General features: G+C 41.8%; 1 protein-coding gene across 10 annotated transcripts in view; it reads left to right on the top strand.

Annotated features, from left to right (window-relative positions):
- The first annotated feature begins 1,096 nt into the window (after positions 1–1,096).
- TBC1D1 (TBC1 domain family member 1) overlaps positions 1,097–22,614 on the top strand; it is a 113,619-nt gene continuing 92,101 nt past the window's right edge. For 2 of the 10 annotated variants that reach the window (XM_040587660.1, XM_040587602.1), the window contains exons 1-2: positions 1,700–2,226; positions 8,885–9,389. In XM_040587660.1, coding sequence (XP_040443594.1) covers positions 8,973–9,389 — 417 coding nt within the window. In that variant the 5' untranslated portion in view covers positions 1,700–2,226; positions 8,885–8,972. Of the gene's footprint in view, positions 1,410–1,699; positions 2,227–2,800; positions 2,896–4,117; positions 4,259–8,884; positions 9,390–22,614 lie in introns of those variants that run through there. The other 8 variants (XM_040587623.1, XM_040587613.1, XM_040587634.1 and 5 more) reach the window with 8 other exon arrangements.

The following is a 22,614-nucleotide window of genomic DNA, read 5'->3' as shown; positions in this document are numbered from 1 at the left end:
GTTTAAAAACACAAGTCAGGCATGGTTTACAGAGAGGTGGCATTCCTATTCCCAAGGAATGTAAAGGATGTCACTGAAAAACAAGAGGCGCTCATACCTATTCCCACATCTGAAGGAGAAACAGCAAACCATGAACTAAGTACAGATTGGGAACAAGTGCTCTGAGGGAACTGCTCACACTTCGATTCCTGTATCAACAATCCTATGAAAGTACACCTAGCAAGCAAAAGCCACGTAGATACAACCACCATACACTTTGCAAGGGCTGTGCTTACATACCAAACTGTGACTTGCTTTTCATAATCTAGGGCAACATTGTGCTTGCATTTGACAGCTTACTTGACTGTTTCCCTCACAGTGGAGCACATGTGCAGCAGCTGACCAAACTTCTTTGAGAAAGCTTCAATTCTACAAATGTGCTCGGGCTAAAAGTAAGTAAATCAGTGGTCTTACTGTCAAGAAGACTTGAAATCAATTGAGTGCAAAAGTGGTTTGCAGAATGGATATGCAGGGTGCCCTGATCATCTGGAAAGAGCAGAGGAGTATAATTAAGTCTCCATTCACTCTCTGGCAACTGAACGACTAACTAGCGCCAACTCTTACAGACATTTCATATACATACACATATCCGTGTGCGGCTTGTCGTGCAGGGAAGAAGTGGGAGGCAAGGTGCGAAGGTGGTTCGGGGAAGGTGAGCCCACAGCCGGGGCTGGGCCCAGGCCCGAGGGGGAACGCGACGGCTGCAATTCCAGGTGCGGGACGTTCCAGTTCCCCGAGCGAACTTCCCGCCTTCCCGCCTCTGCTCGCCGCTTCAGCTAACCTGGCCGCCAGCCCGCGCTCGCCAGCCCAGGCGGCAATGGCTTGTATTCTGCGGGAGATGAGAGGCTGTGACAGGCGCGCAGGGGAGCGCCGCCGCCATGCTCCTCCAGGGGGTCGAAACCGGCCGGGGCAGGGGGCCTCAGCTGCCCGCTGTCGCGACGTGGGCGCCCGTCTGTCGCCGGCTGCCAGCCGCTGGCCGCCCCTGGCGGGCGCCTGTCACTCCCGCCCCCGCCGGGCCGGGGACCCGCCGCCTGTTGCTATTTTTACCCGCACTGGCGGGGCAGCAGGAGGGGGGCGGCAAGCGGTAGCTGGTGGTGCACTGCCCGGCCCTCCCCCGCCTCCGCCCGCCGGCAGGTAGGGGTGGGGCGGCCCGGCCCTAAACAGGAGGCGCCGAGCAGCCCCCTTGCCCGGCCTGGCCGGTGCCCTGAGGCGCTGGTGTGATCTCCCCTCCTCCGGCCCGGCGTCCGTCAGCGGCTCACTGCCCCGCTCCCCTCAGCGGGAGGTGGGCAGGCGGCGCCTGACAGCCCGCGGGCGCTGCCCGCCGAAGGCATTTCCTTGCGGCGAGCACATCCTGCGGCGGCGAGGCGGCGGTAAGCGGCGGCGGCCGGGCACCCCCGGCCCCGGCTCCGGCTCCAGGCCTGGCGGGGGCCGCTGTGCCCCCGCTGGCTGCGGGTCGGTCGGCAGGAGCAGCGCTGGTGGGGCCGAGCTGCGTTTCGGGAGGGGAGGAAGGAGGAAGAACGGGGTTTAGCTGTGAGGAAGTGAAAGAGTTGAGGAGAGAAACGAAGCGACCCGCCGCGGGGGGCGGCTGCGGGCCGGCGGGGCAGCTCCGTGCGCCGTGTGCGGCCTCCGGGGTGGCGGCGGCGCGCGGCCGGCCGAGGGGAGCGGGCTGTGGGGCGGGGGGCGGCTCCGGGCCGGGGCGCCGTGCCTGTGGCGCGGGTAGGGCGCCGTGCCGCCCTCCCACCTCTCGCGGAAGGGTCGCGCCGTCGGTGGCGAGGGAGCTCCCGGGAAAGTCGCAGCGCTTTCTCTGGGGACAGTATTTCTGTGGGGCGGCGGGACGGGAGCGGCCAGCTGCGGCAGGGTCCTGGGAGAGCCTGCGTCTCCTCAGAGTAACGAGACCCGCTTGACTTTAACCGCTGATGCGCCCCGGTCTGCGTTTAGCTCTTTTTTTCACTCTCGCCTGCACCTTCCAGCCATCGGTGCAGAACCGCGCGGTGTAACTCCTCCCGGGACCTGCTACTTCTTGAAGCGACGCAGCGGCTCTTCCTGTGGGGGTGACACCGGCCTCCCCGCGGCAGCAGTTGGGTTGGACCTTACAATGCCCCACACTGGCGCAGCGTTGTTATGGCCCTTTAAATTCGCCTACTAAATTAACAAGGGAGCGATCTCTCGAAACCGCGCTCATGAGAGGTATGAAACAAATGTGGTTATTTATAGTGCAGTTTGAAAAGATTGAGACCTTTGTATGCTGTGTTGTATTTGGGAGAGAGGATAATATGGCAGATCAGCTGTGGGAGCCTTTAGCAGCGCAGGTGATAGGATTTGTGCCTGCTCTTAAGCCCAGAGAAAGCATGGAACATCGGGGTCGAAGTTAATAAAAATACACATCTCCTGAATAGCAAATACCTGTGAGCTGCCGATGAATATGATTATACTTTTAACACCTGTAAGTGCTGAAATGGAAATTTGTCACAACCTGTTTTATGGAAATCCTGAAAGTCATAGGTAATGTGCAAAAGTAGAAATGCTTGCAGGTGAGAAAAATGACAGGCTGGAAGGAATGTGAAACACATTCAGTGATACGTGGATGACTTGATGTTTTTTTTACTTTATAATTTGATTAACTGAAAAGTTGGATGTAAGTATTTTGGCTGCTGATATGCAATTGAATAAAAAGGAATGGCATTCAGAATGTAATTTACCTAGCAAGCTTTCTTTTACAAAGATTTTCTCAGTGGTAGAACAGCCCAATATTTTTTTTCAGGTCTGTATGGGGCTGACATAGAAGACCTCAGTCATCAGCATATTAATTTCTGTGGGCTCTATTAAGGAAATAGCAGCAAGTGTCAAGGGCAGCAAGTGAGCAATTTTCTTCATTTGATAGTTGATTATGAACTTGTATGTTTGTAATCAAGAATATAGTACCATTTTGCTGGACCATTTTTTTATTAATAGCCTATTTAATTTTCTTAACCTATTTGAGAAGTGACATAAATACTGGCTGTATTGGTAAATATTTAGGTATGATTATTACCACAAAACCAAACTACTTGCTCAGAGTACATGGTGGAACATTATTCAGGGCCATGTCTGAAGCTGCTGACAGAATTGAAAAGAATCTTTTAGAAGTCAGCATTTAATGAATGTATATGAAAAAAGAATGGAAAATAAGAGTAATTTTGGAGTCAAATTGACTTCTGGACTTGCCCACAGCAAGCCATTGCTCCAAAAGGAAACAGCAGATAGTGAGTAGCTATGGGATAAAAAGAATATCCTTGTAACAGAAGGGTGCATCATGATTCCAAGTGCAAGTTTAAGTTAAATTAAAACTATTTGAAAACAGAGAGCAACCTGTGGTATGATATCAAACAATCTTATTTCACAGTAGAAGCCAGGCCAAAAGTGGTGTTTGAAGCCTCAAATTTAAAAAAAAAAAAGATAAAGCTTGCAACTAGCAGCCCTATAGAATGATCTAATGGATTCTGTGTTGTGACATCAGAGCAGAGCAGAATGTCATTTCATGTATGTTGATGGAAGCATAAAAGGACCAAGAGGTCACTCAGCAGTGACATATCATGACATACCTAACACATATTCTCATTTGTATTTTTCTATATATCCTGCTAGGTGGCTAGAGAAATCTGTTGGCATGAGTGAAGACAATGTAAATCTCTGTCAGGGGTCAAACAGAGAGGGAGAAGTGGTATTTAGTTTCGGCTTGCGTTCCAGAGCTTTGGCTGCAGGCCAGGGCTCCTCCTAATCCTTAAGTAGTATGATATTTCTGCTAAAATAATTGGTGGTGAAGTGCAGTCAGTACCAGTGCCCCTGATTCCATTTGCAGGGTTCAGCACTAATGCCATGCACAGAAGAGCTGAACCAGTTGTTTTTCACAAGACCTTGCTGTACAGTTGGAAGTTTTGCTTAGCTTCTTGGAGGGGAGAAGGAAAGCTGATTTACAGAAAAAAACCTTGCTGTCATATCGGCAGCCTGATGTGGAGTAACTGCACAGTTGCCTCTCATATGAACTGCAAAGGTTGAGGAGGCTGGGGTTTTTCTGTTCAACAGCTCACAAGTCAGACTCATTTAATCATTGCTGTGTGGAAGTTCTGACTGCTTCCTTGCTTGACCCATCTTCTGAACTTGTCAGTTCTGCTGTGGATTCGTGCACTCCAACTGCTACCAAACCAGGTGAAGAGCTGAAGGAAAGTGAAGGATTGCTTAGGTCAGTAGTTACCTGTGTTCTGAACAAGAGTCTGAAACTTTTGGCAGCATGTCTGTATTGAATTTAGTCCAGTTCGGAAGAAACAACAGAACAAGGATAACTCTTCAGTACTGTTGTAGTTTCTGCTTTATTTTTGTTTGCGTTCTTTTGGTTTAGAACAATCTTTCTCCCTTCTTTGCCTTTTTTTCCTGTATTATTTTCAGTCCATCCCAAATCTGCCTGCTTTTCCCCTAGCTGCCAAAAGCTGTTTTCCAGTGCCCCACACTCCTAGGTTTTTAACACAACTTGTTCTTTGTACCCAACAAGATTTTTGTTCCTAACCTCAAAGCTGACCTGGCCCCATCTAACCAAATGGCACCCAGAGCCTGTGCTTTGTCCTGGTGATAAAGTCTTTGCTCTCATGAGAGTAGGTGAGGTTTGACGAATGCTGTCTTGCATGATGCACAGATGCTTAGAGATGTACCTTCATACACAGAAGACCTGGAGTCCAGAGTGGCAGAAGTACTAACTTTTGTAGCTGTCCCCTTCATGCTGTCTGGCCATCACCCTGAATTCTCTCTGAAGGCATCCCTTTTAGTTTCTGGTCACGTAAAAAGATGAGAATACAACTTAATTTGGGAGCACAAGAGCCTGATGTGTATATACTTTTTTAAAATGCAGTATCAGATTTTGCTAGATTAGGACAATCGGCATAGTGTTACATGCTTTCTAAGAGTGCTCCCTGCTTGTGAGAAGAGGCTTGATTGACCACAGTGAAAGAGCAGTTGAGGACAAAGTGCACATGTATGATCCCATGTGTCTCTTTCACACTAGTGAGTCTGTCTGGTGTCTCCTAGTTATAGAAGGTGGTGTTACATTTATTTGTGTGGTTTGTGTAAATATCGTATGTGCTGCAGCTTGCCTGGCTGTTCTTACGCTGATGGAGCAAGTACAGCTAAATCAAAGCAAGTTAAACAGTGGCAACATTAAGTACACTTTGGTGAATATTAACATTTCTCAGACATAACAAAGCTGTTAGCTGGGGAGTGTCACTCAAGTTAGTGCAAAACTCAGCTGTGAGTGCAAAGGTAAAGGAGATCCTTCAGAAGATGCCAGTGGAGAGGAGAAAGAGGATCTGTCCCAGTTATGCCCATGAGCAATGGGAGAATGACTGGAGACATTCAGCCTATGTGCGAAGCAAATCCTGGCAGTCTTCTCGCAGCCCGGATTAACGGAGCTGAATGGCACTTAAAGCTGTCAAGGGAAGTTTAGGTGGAAGAAGACAGTGGGCAGCTTTACTTTTATACCTTTTCTGTTCCCTCTTGGATTAAAGGGGAAATAAGCATTCACTTTGAAGAAGCTGTTTTTGAGTTAATGAGGCAGATGCTTGGGAGGAAGAGGAAGCTTGTTAAGCATACTGTACTAATATGGATGGTAAATGGGTATGGCACTTGTACAGCCAAGTTTTTTAGAGGGGATGAACTGAGTGGTGGCAACCAGAGATGGGTGAAGGTGCCAGAGTTGTGAGTGGTGTAGTCAGGGCAGACACGAATGGATTCAGAGCACAGATAATCTTTGGCCACGATGTATGCTTAATTTTATGGCTGGAAATAGGCCTGCTGAGATGAACAGTACTGTTTTTAGGTCTAAATTGAGCATGTACATAATACCTCATGGTCATGAAGTAAAACCTAGTCCTTGGTGTAAACTTACAGGATGTTAATGCTGGAAGCATGCAATTGGTATAATTTCTGGTGGGATTTGCATGTAAACTAAGGTAAGGATGAAATGGGGAAACAAAGAAAGGATGGCTGGAAAGGGGAGATGAAACATACAGAACGATATGGGTTAGATAAGAAGATCTTCTGATGGTACTAAACTTGTGCTCTGAGAAACTGCACTTTTAGCCACTCTTAATGTTAGGAAAAAAACCCTAGCATTCTGACTTCTAGTTAACTGTTTTGATTTAGTATTAACTGTTTTTCTTTAGAAATAACAAATGTGGACATTGGCATATTTATGCTGTTGACTTTGCGAGGTGTTTATTTTGTTAAAATGAGATGAATGCCAAGAAGCTTTGCATTTATATTAAATACATTCCAGCAGTACAGTGTTTGTTTAAATATGACAGAGTATCAATCTGGTTTTTTTACATACTGTTCAGTCCTTAGAGTTGGTATGCAAAGTACTGTATTAAATTGTGATATTTATTACTACCTGAGGCTGCAGTGCCTTGAAGGTCTGGGGTAAAAGAGCATGGTAGTGGTGGTAGTCCAAATGAAACTTACTTTCCTTGAAAAGCTGAATTAAATGGGGATGATATTGTTTATTTTTACATGCACTTTATTTAATTCTATTTTTTAAAGAAGAGTTCTGACGAAACATAATTGAGAAATATGGTTAGAAAAAACATGTGGCTGATAGGTCATCATCCATGCAGTAGCTCAGTTCTCCTGTTTTCAACTAAGAATAGAGTTGTCTTAGGCTTTCTTATCCTGATATTATTAAGTATGCCACTAAATGATGAGAATACTAAAAGCTGAAAACTCAATTTTTATGCATTTTGAACTACACACCTTTGTAGTTATGAATGAATCCAGTCTTCCTTGCAGTTGGTGAGCTATTTTTCATTTTTGCAGTTAAGAAGAAAAAAATTTGTAATAGTTCAGCAAAGGGACCATTTTGATTCTCTTTCGACACTGACAGATGCAAAACTATAATGGTAATTGTGTTTAGCAGTCTGTGTTGATAAGGTGTAAAAATGCTTCCCAAAGCCACTATCCTATATGATCCAATGCATTTGTATTCATCTTAAAGATGGTTGACTTCTTGTTTGTGAAGCAAAACAAAACACAAAAAAATGGAAAAAGAGTTGCAGTATAATTGAAATGTGGCATACAAATTCTGGATTTTCATGGCCCTTTTTCCCATACCTCCCACGCAGACAACACACACAGATGTTTACAAAAAGGCTTTTTAAAAAAATTGTTCTGCACATCTAGAATGCTACTTATGATGTCAAATAGTGTCTTTAAAACCTGCACTATTGGATTCTTTTGCTAAATTTGGCATCCTTAGAACTGGTAGCATTGCTACAGAGTTCATTTGTCAAAAGATGCAAAAGTTTCAAAAAAGTAAATGTACCCAAATGTGGTTTCTGCAGTTCTTTTGTTTTTACAGTTTGCCGGTTACTGCAGAAACGTTTTTTCCCACTCAGACATTTGCAAATTGGTTGCATTTTAAACACTTGTTCAGTTAATGAATTTCCATCTTGAAGTTTTTTTTAAATCCTAGAATTTCCCTAATTTTTCAACAGGGTGAAGCACTGTTAGAAACTCAGTTTAAAAGTATTTTTACAAGGAGAAAGAAAGGACAAAGTTTAATGAAAACTCATGAGAAAAATACTGTTATTTTTGATCATGTTTGTAAATGAACAAAAGCAAGAAATACTGTGGCAACAGTAAACCTATGTCATTTATTGAATACTTGTTCAAATATAATTTAAAATGTTTCGTAAGAAGTTCTTGGGACTGCTCATGTTGTTTTTAATACGTGTTTTCATGGGAAACTCTCGGGAGGCTGAGGCTAAACAAGTGTCATGGCATTTAACCATAGGCAATTATAGGCCTGTCAGCTTCTCATCAGTCTCACACAAAATAATGTAACAGCTGAAACCAGGTTCAATTAATGAGGAGTTAAGACATGGCAGTATAACAAATGCCAATCTGTGTGTTTTCATAGACTATATTTGCAAACCAAAATTGATAGAGAAATGAAATTACTGGATTTTATTACTATAAATACTAAAATGTAATAACAGTAGTGGTAGTAGATGCTAGGTAAAACATGGTTATAGTAACTTGGTTCCTTTTGATATTTTAAGAAATTACAATTATACAGTATCAATGTGGCAAACATTAAATATTCCTGGCTGACTGATAGGCCTTAAAACGCAATCGTGAATTGTGAGTCTTCATCTGTGTTTTAGTGGGATGCTGTAAGGATTGTTGCTTATCTCTGCTATCTGACAAGTTTATCAGTGATCAGTTGACTGCTGCTAGCTCTTTCAGATGACAACTTCTGGGGTGTTATTTAATGAAAGAGTCTGATTTGTAATAGCCCATGATCACTTGGCAAACTATATGCAAGGAAGAAACTCCATGTTAGTAGCCAAATTCTTAATCATCTACCTATGAAAAAGAAAGATGATCTCTTTTGTTTTCAAATGTGAAGGTGTTTCAGCAAGCACTGACTTCAATTATCACGAAGGTCAGAATAGCTCAGCTGAGTTCTTTCTGTGAATCTAGGATTGGAATAGGCCAGTGTGATCCACATGTGCCTGCCCATGAACAGACACAGGTCAGAAAGAATGTGCGTTTTTGAATTTAGTTACTTACTGGGTGATTTAGCAAGGGTTGTAAAGCAACTTTTAAATCAGGACGGACTTTTTTCCAAGCAACATATTTAGTACTATTATGCTCGTTGGACCTGAAATCATAAGGCCTGATGTAGGGGAAATGTGCTAGATGGGTCATGGTAGATGATCATTATGTCTCTTCTGATGGTAAGCTATTATGTATTTCTGTTACTGATAGTTCATTTTTGATACAGTTCCAGCACCTACATAATTATTTCTTCTCCTTTCAGAACTCTTCAGTTCCTTAATCAACGGAACCATCAATCCATGGAGCTGAAATATTGGTGAATTAGTCCGGGTTTCCTAAAGGACTGTAAAATGGAGCCAATAACATTCGAAGTTAAAAAGTATCAAACATCTAGTGATTTCTCTGCAAGTTTCAGTCTGCAGCTTGTTGGTTCTCTGCCAGTGCATTCCCTAACCACCATGTCAATGCTGCCTTGGATTGTGGCAGAGATCCGGATGCTCAGTACAAAGTCTTCCAAAGAAGAACCCACCGTCAGCCAAATCAGACTTTATGTTTCACCAGCAAGTCTGCGATGTGAACCAGACACAGGGAAAATCCAGCAGTGGGATCCTTTGATTTATTCAAGTTTGTTTGAATACAAACCACAGCATGTCCACAAACTGATTCACAACAGCCATGACCCAAGCTACTTTGCTTGTCTGATAAAGGACGGAGCAGCAAATCAGCAAAGTATCTGCTATGTATTTAAAGCTGATGATCAGACAAAAGTAAGTAAAAAGAAAAAAAAGATGGAAGCAAGCAATACTGGAGTTGCTTTTGTGCTGTTTGAAACCTTTCACTACAGTGTAAGATCACTAAAACTTGCCAATAAGCATCACTTTACTTGAATTTCTCAGTATGTGAAGTGATCTACAGGGTCAGAGCCTGAGTTTCATTGGTTTACAGAACACTTTAATTTGGGATGTGGGCTGAAATCCTGGCCCTCAAGTCAGTGAGAGTTTTTCTGTTGATGTCACTAGTGCTAGGATTTCACCTTTAAGTCACTGTGAACTTTATCTAATCCTGCGGTCAGACCTCTCAAATTTCTGTTTTCCTGAGTTGAGACCTATGTGACTGGGAAACAGAGACACCTCCCTTCGCAGGAGGAGGAGGGGGTTTGGAGCATACCTCCAACCACAGGACACTGTAGAGACCTCTTCCTAGCTCTGTAATCCACAGAGCCTGGCAGGTAGTGTTGGAGAATGGAAGAAAGCAACAGCACAGTGCTGGAACTGTGATACGCAGGCTTGCTGCTGCATGGTGTGAGGCAGGAGTTGGGTGTGCATGTCTCACACTGTGGGTGAGATATGGCGCAGTCTGCAGTTCCTAGGAGCAGGTTGTGTCCTTGCTGAAAAGGTGGATTAAAAATAGTTGCTCTCTTCTTTTGTTTGAGAATAATGTGAGGCAATAACTTGTGAATGAGTAAGGTGAGTAGGATTTGGCACAAAGCTATTGTGATCTACTGGGGACAAAACAGTGACATATCTTTCACCTCTTGAGTGTAGACTCCAGTTACAGTGCTGGAAAACAGCATCCTGCTACATGCTGCTTGCCTGACTCATGGGAGATGTCCTGCTTAAGCACCTTGGAAGTATTATGTGAATATACACAGCACATGGGATTTATGCCAACCTGCCCAATAGCAAAACATCGTGTAGTTCCAAATCCATGGTCTCAAGCTTAGAGCTCAAAACATATGGAAACAGCTTTAGTTAAATCCCCTCAGATAAGAAGGCAGTTCCGGTAAATTAGAAGGCAAATATGTTGTAAATCATAAGCATTCAAGTGAGAAATGCTGTCAAGTTAAAATGTCAAATGTATGTGAGGCAGCAGGAATAATGAGCAGATGTTTCAGAACTTGGCACTGAATAGAAGTTAGTAAATGCATTTTGCAGTTTGCTTATGTGTTTATTTTTGCCTGTTATTTTTATGGGATTATAGTGAGTACACAGCACTGATCACCTCCAGTACATTTTCTTTTGCAACAGAGGATTGAAGCACTTCCTTGTGTTTGATCAAATTCCTAGACATCTTTGAAATGAAAAAGAAGGAAGTAAGTCTTGAGTTAAATTTGTAGCCGTCTACATGTTTTTGGAGACATGACCCAGAATTTTTTGATACCTATTTTAACTACTTAGCCCCAGATTTACACAGCTATCTGTCATTTCAAAAACTACCCTCTACCTGGTCTCTTAATTTGCCCTGATTGCAAAGATGATTTCTCTTGACTTTTTTGCAGGCTAGGTTCTTAATTTGGAGGTAGACATTCCATTTGTGGAACTATGTTTCAACAACTGAAGTGAAGCCCTGCTCATTTTACTTAAATTCAGTGAAATTTCTGATTAATCTACCTTTTAAGTAAGTCCCTTATGCTTTATAGGGTGTTGTTACTCTGCTCTGAATATTGTCACATAACGCCTTTTAGCTAATTGCTGCTTGTGTATTTATCAAGAGTGAACTAATGCTACCTGTTTTGCAGATACCCAACTTGAAAGCATAGAAGTGTACTGTATACTTTTGTTACAAGTTGAGGGAGCTCTCTGTTAAAAGCAAGTGAGTTGGGATGAAGAATTTTAGCATATGTTGCTTCATTATATGTTCAGCTTCAGAAGAAAAACATTTTAGAAATTGGACCTTTGCAGCCTGTGTGACTCAGACTCCTGTGCTGGCACTCTTGCTCCTGAAGGCTCTTTTTTATCTGTTTGCTTCAGCTCTCTAAGAGGGACACAGTAGTCCAGATAGGTTTAGTCACAGAGTCTATGTGTTCATAACAACTCTTCACCCAGCCATCTTGGACATCCTGACTTCTGTGGTAATTGCACTTCATCTAGTTAAAAAAAAAACAAACAACAAAACAACTGGTTACTAATTACAATAACATTGTCAATTGCAAGAGCCACAGTACTTTGTATCTGCATGGATAAGGATAAATCTGTAGTAGAGATTTGACAAAGAGTTCTCAGATTAGGTCAGGTCTGACTGAGGATATGAAGTAGAAGGTACTTTGTAGGTATGCAAATAAGTCCCCACTTTAGGATAAATTAAAAAAAAGAGGGCAGAAGGATGTTTGTGGGGGAAGTAGAGTAGGAAGGTTAGTATGTTAAGATGAAAGCAGGTGAGCAGAAGACTAAACAGTCAGTAAAGGCCTTTGAAGAGGAGGACAAGAAACTTGAACTTCATGCAGACAGAGGAATAGCAGTGGAAGTGGTAGAAAGTGCAGAAAACCAGAAATGGTCAGGCCAGGCTTTTAGCTCAGCTTTGCAGATAGACTGCAGTCCATTAGCTGTAGTTGTGCTCCTTTATATTTACAAATTGAGCAACGACATACTTGATTAGTGAGAGGTTATTTTACTGTTTAATACAAAAGCATTTTTTAACGCTAAAATCTAGAAGTGATGGGGGTGTGGGAACACATGAATGTTTTTCCTGCATATGAATACAGGGCTTTTAAATTCATTGTTGCTCCATTACCAGAATATCCACTTTAGAGAAGAAATCAGTAAACAGGTAATTAATACTAAATAATATCAGGATTGTTTGCAAGGAACTATTTGTTCTGCTTCTCTTTAGAAGTGAAAGAAAAGGCAGTGCCCTATCATGGGTCTTTGTCTTCACTCTGTAGGTTCTTGTGTATTTATTTCCATTGGGTCATCATGGCGGTACACAGCTCACTTCCCCTACTGGTATAGCAGTAAGTAGAGAAGGATGAGAGAAGCTTTTGTGGCAAACTGCTCCTTGGCATGTTACTTGAAAACAAGCACATGCATATAGAGATCATTCCACTCCACTTAGTACTAAAAGGGTGGGTTTACACAGCCTAGGGAGAGCTTCTCTTATGGATTAGATTTCCCTTTCTAAGCAGAGCTGTTGGCTGTGGGATCTGTAGCCTTCCATCCTTCTTCGTGTTTAACCTCAATAAGTTTCCACTAATTACAGATAGTGGACTTTCTTATCCCTTCACCCTCATTCTGTGGAGGTTCTGATGGGGCCTTATGGTTGGTTAATTTCTGCCTGAGGGTGGGACTGAAGCATTAATGCGTATCCCTTGTAGGTGCTCAGGAATGGAGCTAGATTTAATTATATTTCCTGCAGGGGGCTTATGAAAACTACTGATAGGTCATAGATGGGAATTATGCATACTGTGTTGAGTAATGAAGGTAGAAGCTGAGGAAAAGTTAACTGTCCAGTGAATCTGTGCTTGCAGGTTAGGACCTTCATCATAAGACCACAGCCTTGTTGAACAGCTTGGCCAGAGTGCTTGGGTAGAGTACAAATGCAATGGCTTCAACGAAAACATACATGCTATCAGTGTGTGTATCTTCCCAGCAGTGTCTGATCTGATGCTTGCTTATGTTCTACAGAAATGTGATGCTATTGACATCGTTGTTGTTGAAAACTTTATACATTAAAATTACTGTCGTTTTTGTAATACACTTGAGATGTGGTAGTTAGAAAGTGTTTGGAACTGTGGGTAAGGTGTGCTGTTTCCTTCATGAGCTCGTTTTCCACAAGCACAGCACCCCTTTCCTTCTGTAAGACCCCTTGCTTTAGCTTGTCGTTCACTGAGGAACAAAAGAGAGAGATAATGAGAAGCTAATCGTGCACTGTCATGTGATACCTCCCTCCAGCAGATACAAAATAGCCAAAACATTACAGAGGAAGAGTAATTTCTGTTCTTATTTTCAGTTTGGAACAGTAATTCCACATGCCATTATGTTGATCTTTCTTTAGTGTACCAAATGATTATTATTTTTTTTACTTAAATATGTTTAATCTTATTTGATGGATGTTTTGGCTGGCAAATGGAATACCGGTCACTAGTTTATCTGATAATGCCCTGGGCTAGTTTAGAAATAAGGCAAGTTAAGGTTGTCCTGTCCTTTCTTATACTTTTATATTTATTGTAAATAAAGAATAACAGTTCAAAAGTTACTGGTTTCACAGAAGTCTGAGTCAAAAGAGGGCATTCAGTACCTTAGCCTTTTCCACATCCTATGCTCCATTCAGCAGTAGGCCCTTATTTTCCCTAGTTTTCCTGTTGTCACCTATGTAGTTTAGAAGCCCTTCTTGTTGCCTTTGACATCCCTTGCCAGATTTGACTTCAAGTGGTCTTTGGATTTCCTAATCATGTCTCTGCAATGCTCAGTGTGTATATGTTCCTCTCAAGTTACCTGTCCCTGCTTCCACCCTCTGTATTCTCCCTTTTTATGTTTGAATTTTGTTAGGAGCTCTTCATTCATCCATGCAGGCATATTTTTCTTGTTCATTTGGGTGGACTGCTCTTGAGCTTGAAGGAGGTGGTCTTTGAATAACAACAAGCTTTCTTGGATGCTCTTCCCTCCAGGGCCTTTATTCCATGGTGCTTTTTCAAGTAGACCCGTGAAGAGGCCAAAATCTGTTTTTCTGAATCCCAGGGTTTTGATTATGTGTTTTGCCTTGCTTTTCAGTATTCTGCACTCCACCATCTCATGGTCACTGCAGCCAAGACTGCCTTTGACCTGCATATTGCACAACAGTCAGAGTTGGAAGGGACCTCTGGAGGCTATCTAGTCCAATGCGCCTGCTAAAGCAGGTTCATCTAGATCAGGTCGCACAGAGTTGCGTCCAGGTGGGTTTTGAATGTCTCCAGTGAAGGAGACTCCACAACCTCTCTGGGCAGCCTGTTCCAGTGTTCTCTCACTCTCAAAGTATAGAAGTTTTTCCTCATATTCAGATGGAACTTGTTGTGTTGCAGTTTGTGCCCGTTGCCCCTTGTCCTGTCGCTGGGCACCACTGAAAAGAGCCTGGCCCCATCCTCTTGACACACTCCCCCTTAAGATATTTGTATGCATTGATAAGATCCCCTCCTCAGTCTTTTCTTCTCCAGGCGAAACAGTCCCAGATCTCTCAGCCTTTCATCACAAGGGAGATGTTCCATCATCTATGTAGCCCTCTGCTGGACCCTCCCCAGTGGTTCATCTCCAACAAACCCTTCCATGCTGGTAAACATCAGGTCCAGCAGAGCACCTCTCCTCATCACCTCCTCTGTCAGTTGGGTCAGCAAGTTGTCATTGATGCTAGATTGATTATGCCCTGCTGTGTTCTTCCTCCAGCAGATACCTGAATAGCTGAAGTCCCCCATCAGGACCAGAGTCTGCAAATGTGAAGCTGTTTCTTGTAAACTGCCTCATCCACCTGTTCTTCCTGGTCACAGGGTGAAATAAATTCCTATATGCAGAGCAGAAGTCAGCAGCACTGTCACCTTTTTTTTTTTAGTGAAGCAGGTGCTCAAGAGTGTTTGAAGTTTCTCCTTTTTTCTTTCTGTGATATGAACTGATGGTTTAGGGGATTTGAGGGACAGCCTGGAAACTTGAGCCTGATGTCTTATAAGGAGAGATATTTCTGTGACATTATCAATGATTGATGCAGAGCTAGAGTATGAAGAAATGTAAAAATTTCAGTTCTGATTTTGTAAGGGTTAAATTGAGTTGGGGTGGTGTTGTTGGTGGGTTTTTTTCCTTCTTCATTCTTCCCAAGAGTCTGGACACAAATTGTCATAACAGCCTGTAATATATGCTTGTGTTTATCAGAGCTGTTAATGCTCTAATAGCAAAACACTGGATGGAACTGTTCTTTTCTATTTTATAGAGAAGTGTTGCTCATGATTTATGCAGGATCAGAGCTGCACGAGTCTGGTTGCTTCTTCTGAATCTTCATTCTGTAGCATCATAAATCAAGGACAGCTTTTGGCCCAGGAGCTGGGCTTCTGACAGCTGCAGGAATGTTACCATGAGAGTTGCAGTGCCTGTAGTGTTGCAGCAGACTAGGTCAGCTGCTTGAGACCTGAGCCTGTTCATTGACTTTACTTACGCCAGATCTGCCCCATAGCAGACACAGGTAAGTCCCATCTCCTTGGGCTAAGTCACTTTTTAAAATGTAGTGCTTGCCCTGTTACTGAGCTGCTTGGTTACAGCAGTGATCTTTCCTTTTGTCAGAGGTCTTGAGATTTTTGGTCCACCAATTGCTTAAACAGTTACCAAGTTTTTAAACAACCTTCACCTACTTTTATGGGTTACAATAGCTTATGCACTTAAGTAGATCATGCTGTATTACCTGGAATGCAGTACTCTCTGTTGCTTGTGACCTGATTATGTGCTGGAGAAGCTGGTTTCAGATAATCAACACTTAGCTCTCTGAGACTGCACAGAGCTGATGTTGTGAGGGAGCTTCACATTATTCATCTATAAAAGGAATGGCAGAGGCCCAGTGAACTCCAAAGCAGTTGTTATGAGGCTTAGCTTCAAGACTGAGGATTCTTACACCACTTGTTTTTGCATTAGACTCTAAGATACAGCCTATCTCTGTTTTAATAGCACCATATCCCTTTCTTAAAAGAATTCAGGCAAGATAATTGTACAGATGGAGGTGATCTTCTCCTACTGTATTTTACTGCTTGATGAGTCTAGGGAGATTTAAACACAGTTCTTTTGCAAAAAGCATAAACACTGAAACAAAATTAGGTAACTGGTCTTATTTCAGTGCAACTGAAAGCTTAATTTGACTGTTTTCTGCCTCTTATTCTTATGCACGGTTGGGGTTTTTTGATGGAATCTGTAACTGAAAATTGCTAACACTGCTTTTTGGCTTAGAAAGTCTCTCCTGTCTCCCAAATGCTAAATGGGGAAATTAATGTAAGAAACAGAAGGAAAAAAAATCCAACAGAACAAATGCAAAATCAAATACGTATTTGTGCACTTAACATAGTCAGGTATATAAAGTAGGTCAAAGTTTAGCTGTGTAAATCTTAAGTGTCCTATGTAATGCAAACAGCCAGCTGTGCTTTGGACTCACAATTAATCAGGCTTTATGCTTATTCTGAGCCTATAGCATAACTGTGACTACACCAGCTCTGTCCTGGGACCTGTTCAAAGGATTTATATATGTGAACTCTTACTTCAGGGAGCTTTAGTAGCCAATGTCCCTGTCCCTAGCAGCACTATCCCAAGCCTTTATGGGGCTCTTGTCAGACCCTAAAGTGACTGTAACGTCCCGGTTCAGCTAAGTGCTCCTGTGCTCACCCTAGTTTTATAAGAAATAATGTGTTATTTCACTCAACCTCATGTGTGATTGCCGCATAGAGGAAGTCATTGTGCAATAGCAGTTCTGTTTCCTGACTTAAGTTGGAGATAATGTCTTACCAAAGAAGATGAAATTAATCACATGGTTTGTAAAGAGATGCCTATTCCCACTCTTAAAAAAGCAGCAGCAACATGAAAAAATGTATTTTCTTGTGATCTCTTAATTCTCCTAAATCATACGGAAATTTCTGCTACTGAATGACTAATAAAACCTCTTACAGAATACTATACTGTTGAAGTCACAGTATCAGATGACACTGTTAGCATATTTTTTGACTTAAATTGAAAGTAGCTGTGCTTTACTTGTGCTGTCATGTGCACTTTATTTTAGAGCCAGAATTTTTGCCAAGGTTATTTATTGTTCTTTCACTTTTTCTGTTGGGGATTGTAGCAGAAATATAAAATGGTGGAACTGAGGCTAAAACATAATTAGCAGATTGTGATGGTTTCTCGTCTGACTATTGACAATTCCTTTGGTTTTACAAGGTCTTTTTTTTTTTTTTTTTAACAAGATGCTTGTGGACTATGAAGTCCAGTATGGGTAATTTGAGCTATAATGGCCCAGCATCCTTGAGAGTTACAGTAGAGTTTCCTTCAAAATCTTCCTCCTCATGGAAAGAAGAGATTCCTTGCATATCTCCAATAAGAAACTTGTTCTTAATGTCTTAACCTAGTCTCAGTCCAGATTTTGGTGGCTTTGTGCTCCCTTGGTTGCTGGCTTACACATACCCACCTTTTCCCCTGGTCTTGAATTACACTGTGGTGTATCACTCAGTGAGGCAGTTCAGAGCAATTTCAAATATTCCAAAAGGAAAAGTGATACAATTTCAATTAAGTTAGTATCCTAACCTGATCACAGAACAGTTTCATGAGTACTTTTGTGAGTCATGGAGAAGCAAGGCTGCACTATATAGAGCAGAGAGAAGGCTGGACCTCAGATCCCAAATTCAGTCGGTCTTAAACTGCCATGGGGTTTTAGTTCAAGTGTAATATCTGATGATACAGTGAGGAGATCTAACAGCTGTCCTTTGTCAAAAGAGGTGGTTCTGTTATTCTTTTCTCTTCTGATTTGTTCCTTGATGTACATTGTTAGTGTTTTCCCTTGTGCTGGCATTGATGTTTGTCCAGCTCTGTGTTGAGTTACTTTAAGGGCTAAGGTAACTTGAATTGCATTCTGCTCCAGACCAACTAGTTCACCTTAGGTGTTTTGTCAAATTCCAAGTTGACATAAATTTGGAAACTAAAGTGAAAACATAAAATAATTTGGGACAAATTTTTCCTGTTACTTTCAAAAGCAGATGATGGAAGTAGAGTGTAGCACCAGAGGTACTTTAAAGGGATTGGGCTGTGCAGCAGGAAACCTGATGTTCTTTCTTTGTATAGTGACATAGATTCTGAAAGTAGGGCTATGAGGATAGAGTTGCACAGGGGGACTTGCTGGCTTGCTTGGCCTCTGCACACAGAACCACCTAGGCAAAGTGTCAGAGACTTTGAAGTCTGTCCTGCTAGCACTGTGTGAGAAGAAGTCACTGTGTACCTTCCCAGTGAGTACAAAGGTGGAGTATCCTTGCTGTAAGAAGACATCAACAACATGGGAACAATCTGTGTGCTGGTAAATAATCTTCTTACAATCTTGTGTCTGCTGCTGTTATGGTGATGGGAATGGAAAGCTTTTAGTGCGTTTCCATGATTTATACTTCACTGTCTTAAAATTACTAGTGGACCTGCCTTTGAGGGGTTGCCTGTGTTGTGAAATACTGTCATGTGACAATTTCTTCATTTTTGTGGGTTCACCCTCACTCTGACACGAACTTTCTGGTACTCATCCTGTGCTTTATTTATTTCATTTTCTCAGCTGGGTTAATTTCTTTCTGCTTTGTTAAGCAATACCCTCACCAAGAAATGAATCAACCTCTGTGACCAACTTCCTAAACTTTGCAAAAGTTTGGTGATGCTGTAGTATTTAGATTTGATTGAAAAGCTTGAAAATCAGTGTGAAAGATGAATGTGAAAATTTGAAAACTGTATGGATTCAGCTCTTCAGTTGAGAAGCTGTGTTTACCCATGCATTACCCCAGTGCTGAACATACTAAATTCCCCAGCTTCACAAGCGGTAACAATAACAAAATGGTAACAGCAAAGTTGTTCAGCTCACCTTACTGCAAAGGTGTTGGATGCAATCTGCACAAAGGAAGCGAATGGGTCTCCTCATTGCCTTGCAGCCTAGTCAGACCTACAGCTTCAAACCAACTCACAGCCAGCTGAAAATTCTAGGCAAAAAGAATAAAAGAAAAAAAAAAAAGTTGTGCCTGTGGAAATGTTCTGAGTGAGAAGGAGAGTGAGTCTAGAAACCCAGGTTGCATATACAAATCAAGAGTTCAGAAGTCCTGTTTGCTGTATAGCAACATTGACTATTAAGCTGAATATATGATACTACAAAGAGGAATAATTAATGATGAAGTTATTCCTGCAGTCACCCACTGCTATGGCTTGGTGAAGTTAATTTAAGACTAGAGGATGTTTTGAAAAATGCTTCCTTATTGACCACCAAACACAAGTCAGAAAGTCTAATCTAGATTCAGTAGGTGGTGTTTATTTTTCATTTAATGATATTAAGGAAAATAAAGTATGTGCAGTTGTGATATTTTTAAATTATTTTATGAGTGCATGGTACAATGATAGCTGTATGCAATTTAAAGCTAGAAGGTTTCTTTTAGAAGGGGAAAAACCCTGCTTTGAAAAAGAACAGTTTTTATAAAAACCTACTGTTACTTAATACAGCGTTAAGTTTTTGTGGCACGTAGTACAATAACGTATTGTGGACAGTTACAAACTCTCCAGACAGACTCAAGAGTGGTTCTGGCACAAATCAGATTGTAGGACTGGGTCCTACATCAGTGATCTTTCCCCAAGATTGGTAAAATCAAAACCTTTCTATCTTTTCTGCATCACAGGTTTCTCTGAAAAGCTTAGAGCTACTTAAACATGGACATTCACGTTCAGGCGGCTGCATTTTCTTTTTTTCAGACTTTAAAATGGCCCTAATGGACAAGTTCAAGCCATCCACATTAAAATATGAAAATACCAATTCATAAATTATGATACTGAGTAAATCACCTTCCTGCAATAGCTCCTCATTTTTCCATGCAATCATCTTTTCATTTAGTTTTGCCTGCATGGGGCTGACGTTTATGCTGTGCCCTCAAGGTCATCAGATGTGAGCTCTTTAGCTGTAGTGGAGCAGAAAACCAAAGCAGAGGACACATATATAACTGCTGTATTTATTTTAGCAGCACAATCTCCCATCCTGTCATATGTCAAAGTGAATAATAGTAACAAATCACTGTCATAAAATCAGTGCTTTCCCTTGCCCAGTGTAGACACAGTTGTTCTATATTTCTGTTTTTTTACCCTCTCTGTGGACATCAAGATACGGGAAGGGCTGTGGGAAATATTTTCCTAAAGAATGATTTGTGTGACTGGACAAATACAGGCTTAAATGGATATGTGTGTCTGCCCTGAAGGTTGATCATCGAGGATCTGATACAAGGATTGAGTGGATAATGCCAGTTTGTACTTGGTTTGTCCTTTGTATGGAACTGCTGGTTGATGTGGACTCCTCCTTTCTTTCCCACCCTCCCCCCACTTTTCCCAGAGTGACAGTAATTGAGATCTATTGCTGGTCATAAAAGAGCTTCGCTGCTGGTGATTCTTCTTGCATTGGGTTAAGTTTGATCCTACATAACTGATTGAATGCTTTTCATTTGCAAAATTCTTATTTCAGCCTTTAAAAGAACCTCACAAAACCAGCTTCACACATGCAAATGTGCTTAAAAATTGTATTCTTAGTGATCATGATGTACTGTGGTTTGTTGAGTTGCTTTGTTGCTTCAGTGCTGTACTTCAATCATAAGGTAAAGAACTTTCACAGGAAGAGAGAATGAAGGATAAAATTCTTAATTCTTGAGATTTCTGGAGGCCACATTCAGCACAAAGGTGAAAAATAGAGCTTGCAGCTAATGTCTGGTGGTGTAGTTTATATCTAAACCTATGGCTAACTGAAATGGAGCTGTTTCTTTGAGAGTCTAAAAAGCAAATCGTCTGTAAACCTTCTGAGTCTTTGATGCTGAAAGCCTGTATGCACTTAAATTCAGGCTAGTTCCACTGAAGACAACAGACATGCTTGCAATAATGACATTGAATGTGCCTGCAGATGCTTGCTTGGTTAGCACCTAAAATACCTAGTATATATAATTCTGCTTGGTTTTATCTTTAGACTTTTTCCAACGACAGTTATGTTGTTCATATATAGGACAAATGGTTTCAAATTTCTGTAATTAATTCATTGAGGAAGATTTTTAGTGAAACAGAAGCACTTTTAAAAGCAGATTAAAAAAAAACCTGATAACTGTAATTCATTAACATATTCAGGATAATTAACATAGTTGATTCAACACCACTATTAGGAAAATCGGGTTTCTTTCTTTGATTAAAAATGCAAATGAGAGAATGACACATGTCTAGGAAGCAATAATGTACTAAAGCCTTAAGAAAAGCAAAGCCCCGTTCATCACTTTTTGATTCTCTGCTGACTACTAAAATCACATTCTAATGTGCATCTCCAAGTACAAATAGCGTTGGTCCCTGCAGAGATCTCTAACCGAGGCTGAACTCGGCGGCATTTCTAGCAGTTGTGTTAAGACGTTAGGGCCCCTTTAGTTTGGCCTTCAGTCCAGGAGTGATGAGGCGCTTTCATTTTCCTGGTTTAAGTGCATATTTCAAAATGGCACAATAGCGGGTAATGATCTACTGGAACGAGGCACTCCGATTCCCGAAGCAGAACTGGGATTTATGAGAGGAAACAGTCGCATCTGCGGAGCTCTGTGCTGTGTTTCTTCTTTCGCAGAGCACCGTAAGGCATTTCTGCCAGTAACATTTTCATAGTCAGGCCCGTAGGAAGTTTCTCTAATTGCAGGAAGTGAACTTCATTGTTCTCAAAAGGGATTAGTCCCCAGAGCTCATAACTCCTTCCCCCCCTGCCGTCCTCCTTTCCCAACAGTTTGCAGATTCACCATGGTTTAAGATGAGGTGTTTAAGTGCCACTTAGTGGCTGTCCAGAGCAAATGTAAGATACAGCTGTAGCTGTGACAATTTCCACCTCTCCTGCTCTTGCTTTCCACCAGCAAAGGAATTCCTCACCTTATCTTAGAGATACTGAAGGCTTAATCTAAGACTTGTTGAAATCAATTAAAAGACCCTGGTGGGCTTTTGTTAAGAATTTCAATACCATTACTCCCTTTGCACTTCCCCCCCCTCCCCCCCCCCCCCCCCCCAAAAAAAAAAATAATTGTCCTTTTGAAGTTTTGTTTGGGATTTTATTGGGTTTTTTTTGGCAATGAATGCCTGTAGAAGTATTGTAATGACTTGATATTTTATTATGCAGTGAGCTAGCACAGGAACCAACAATAAAGATGCTGTCTCTAGAACTTGAATACTAGTGTTCCTGGAGTTTATTCTTAGGATTAAAATTCACAAAACAAGATGTGCTTACCTGGGGTTAGTGTTTGGCATCAGCTGATGTTCTGGGACACCTCAGTTCCCCTCAGCAGAGTATCTGATAGATGTGAAGATATTATCTCTCAGTTACATTCTGAGCTTGATATAATATGCTTGTACCTGGATAAGGACCAAAGTTTCTCTTCTCGAAACTTGCAGGACTTCAGAATATTCTTTACATATATGTTATTGACTCTGCAATGAACTAGATACATCCAGGGGACAACAAACCTCAGAGTGTGTGCATTGCTTGCATGCAGGCTTCCTTTTTACTGGGAGG

The sequence above is a fragment of the Falco naumanni genome, chromosome 1, assembly GCF_017639655.2.
Source record: "Falco naumanni isolate bFalNau1 chromosome 1, bFalNau1.pat, whole genome shotgun sequence".
Lineage (NCBI taxonomy): Eukaryota > Metazoa > Chordata > Aves > Falconiformes > Falconidae > Falco > Falco naumanni.
This window is presented reverse-complemented; position numbering and strand designations above follow the sequence as displayed.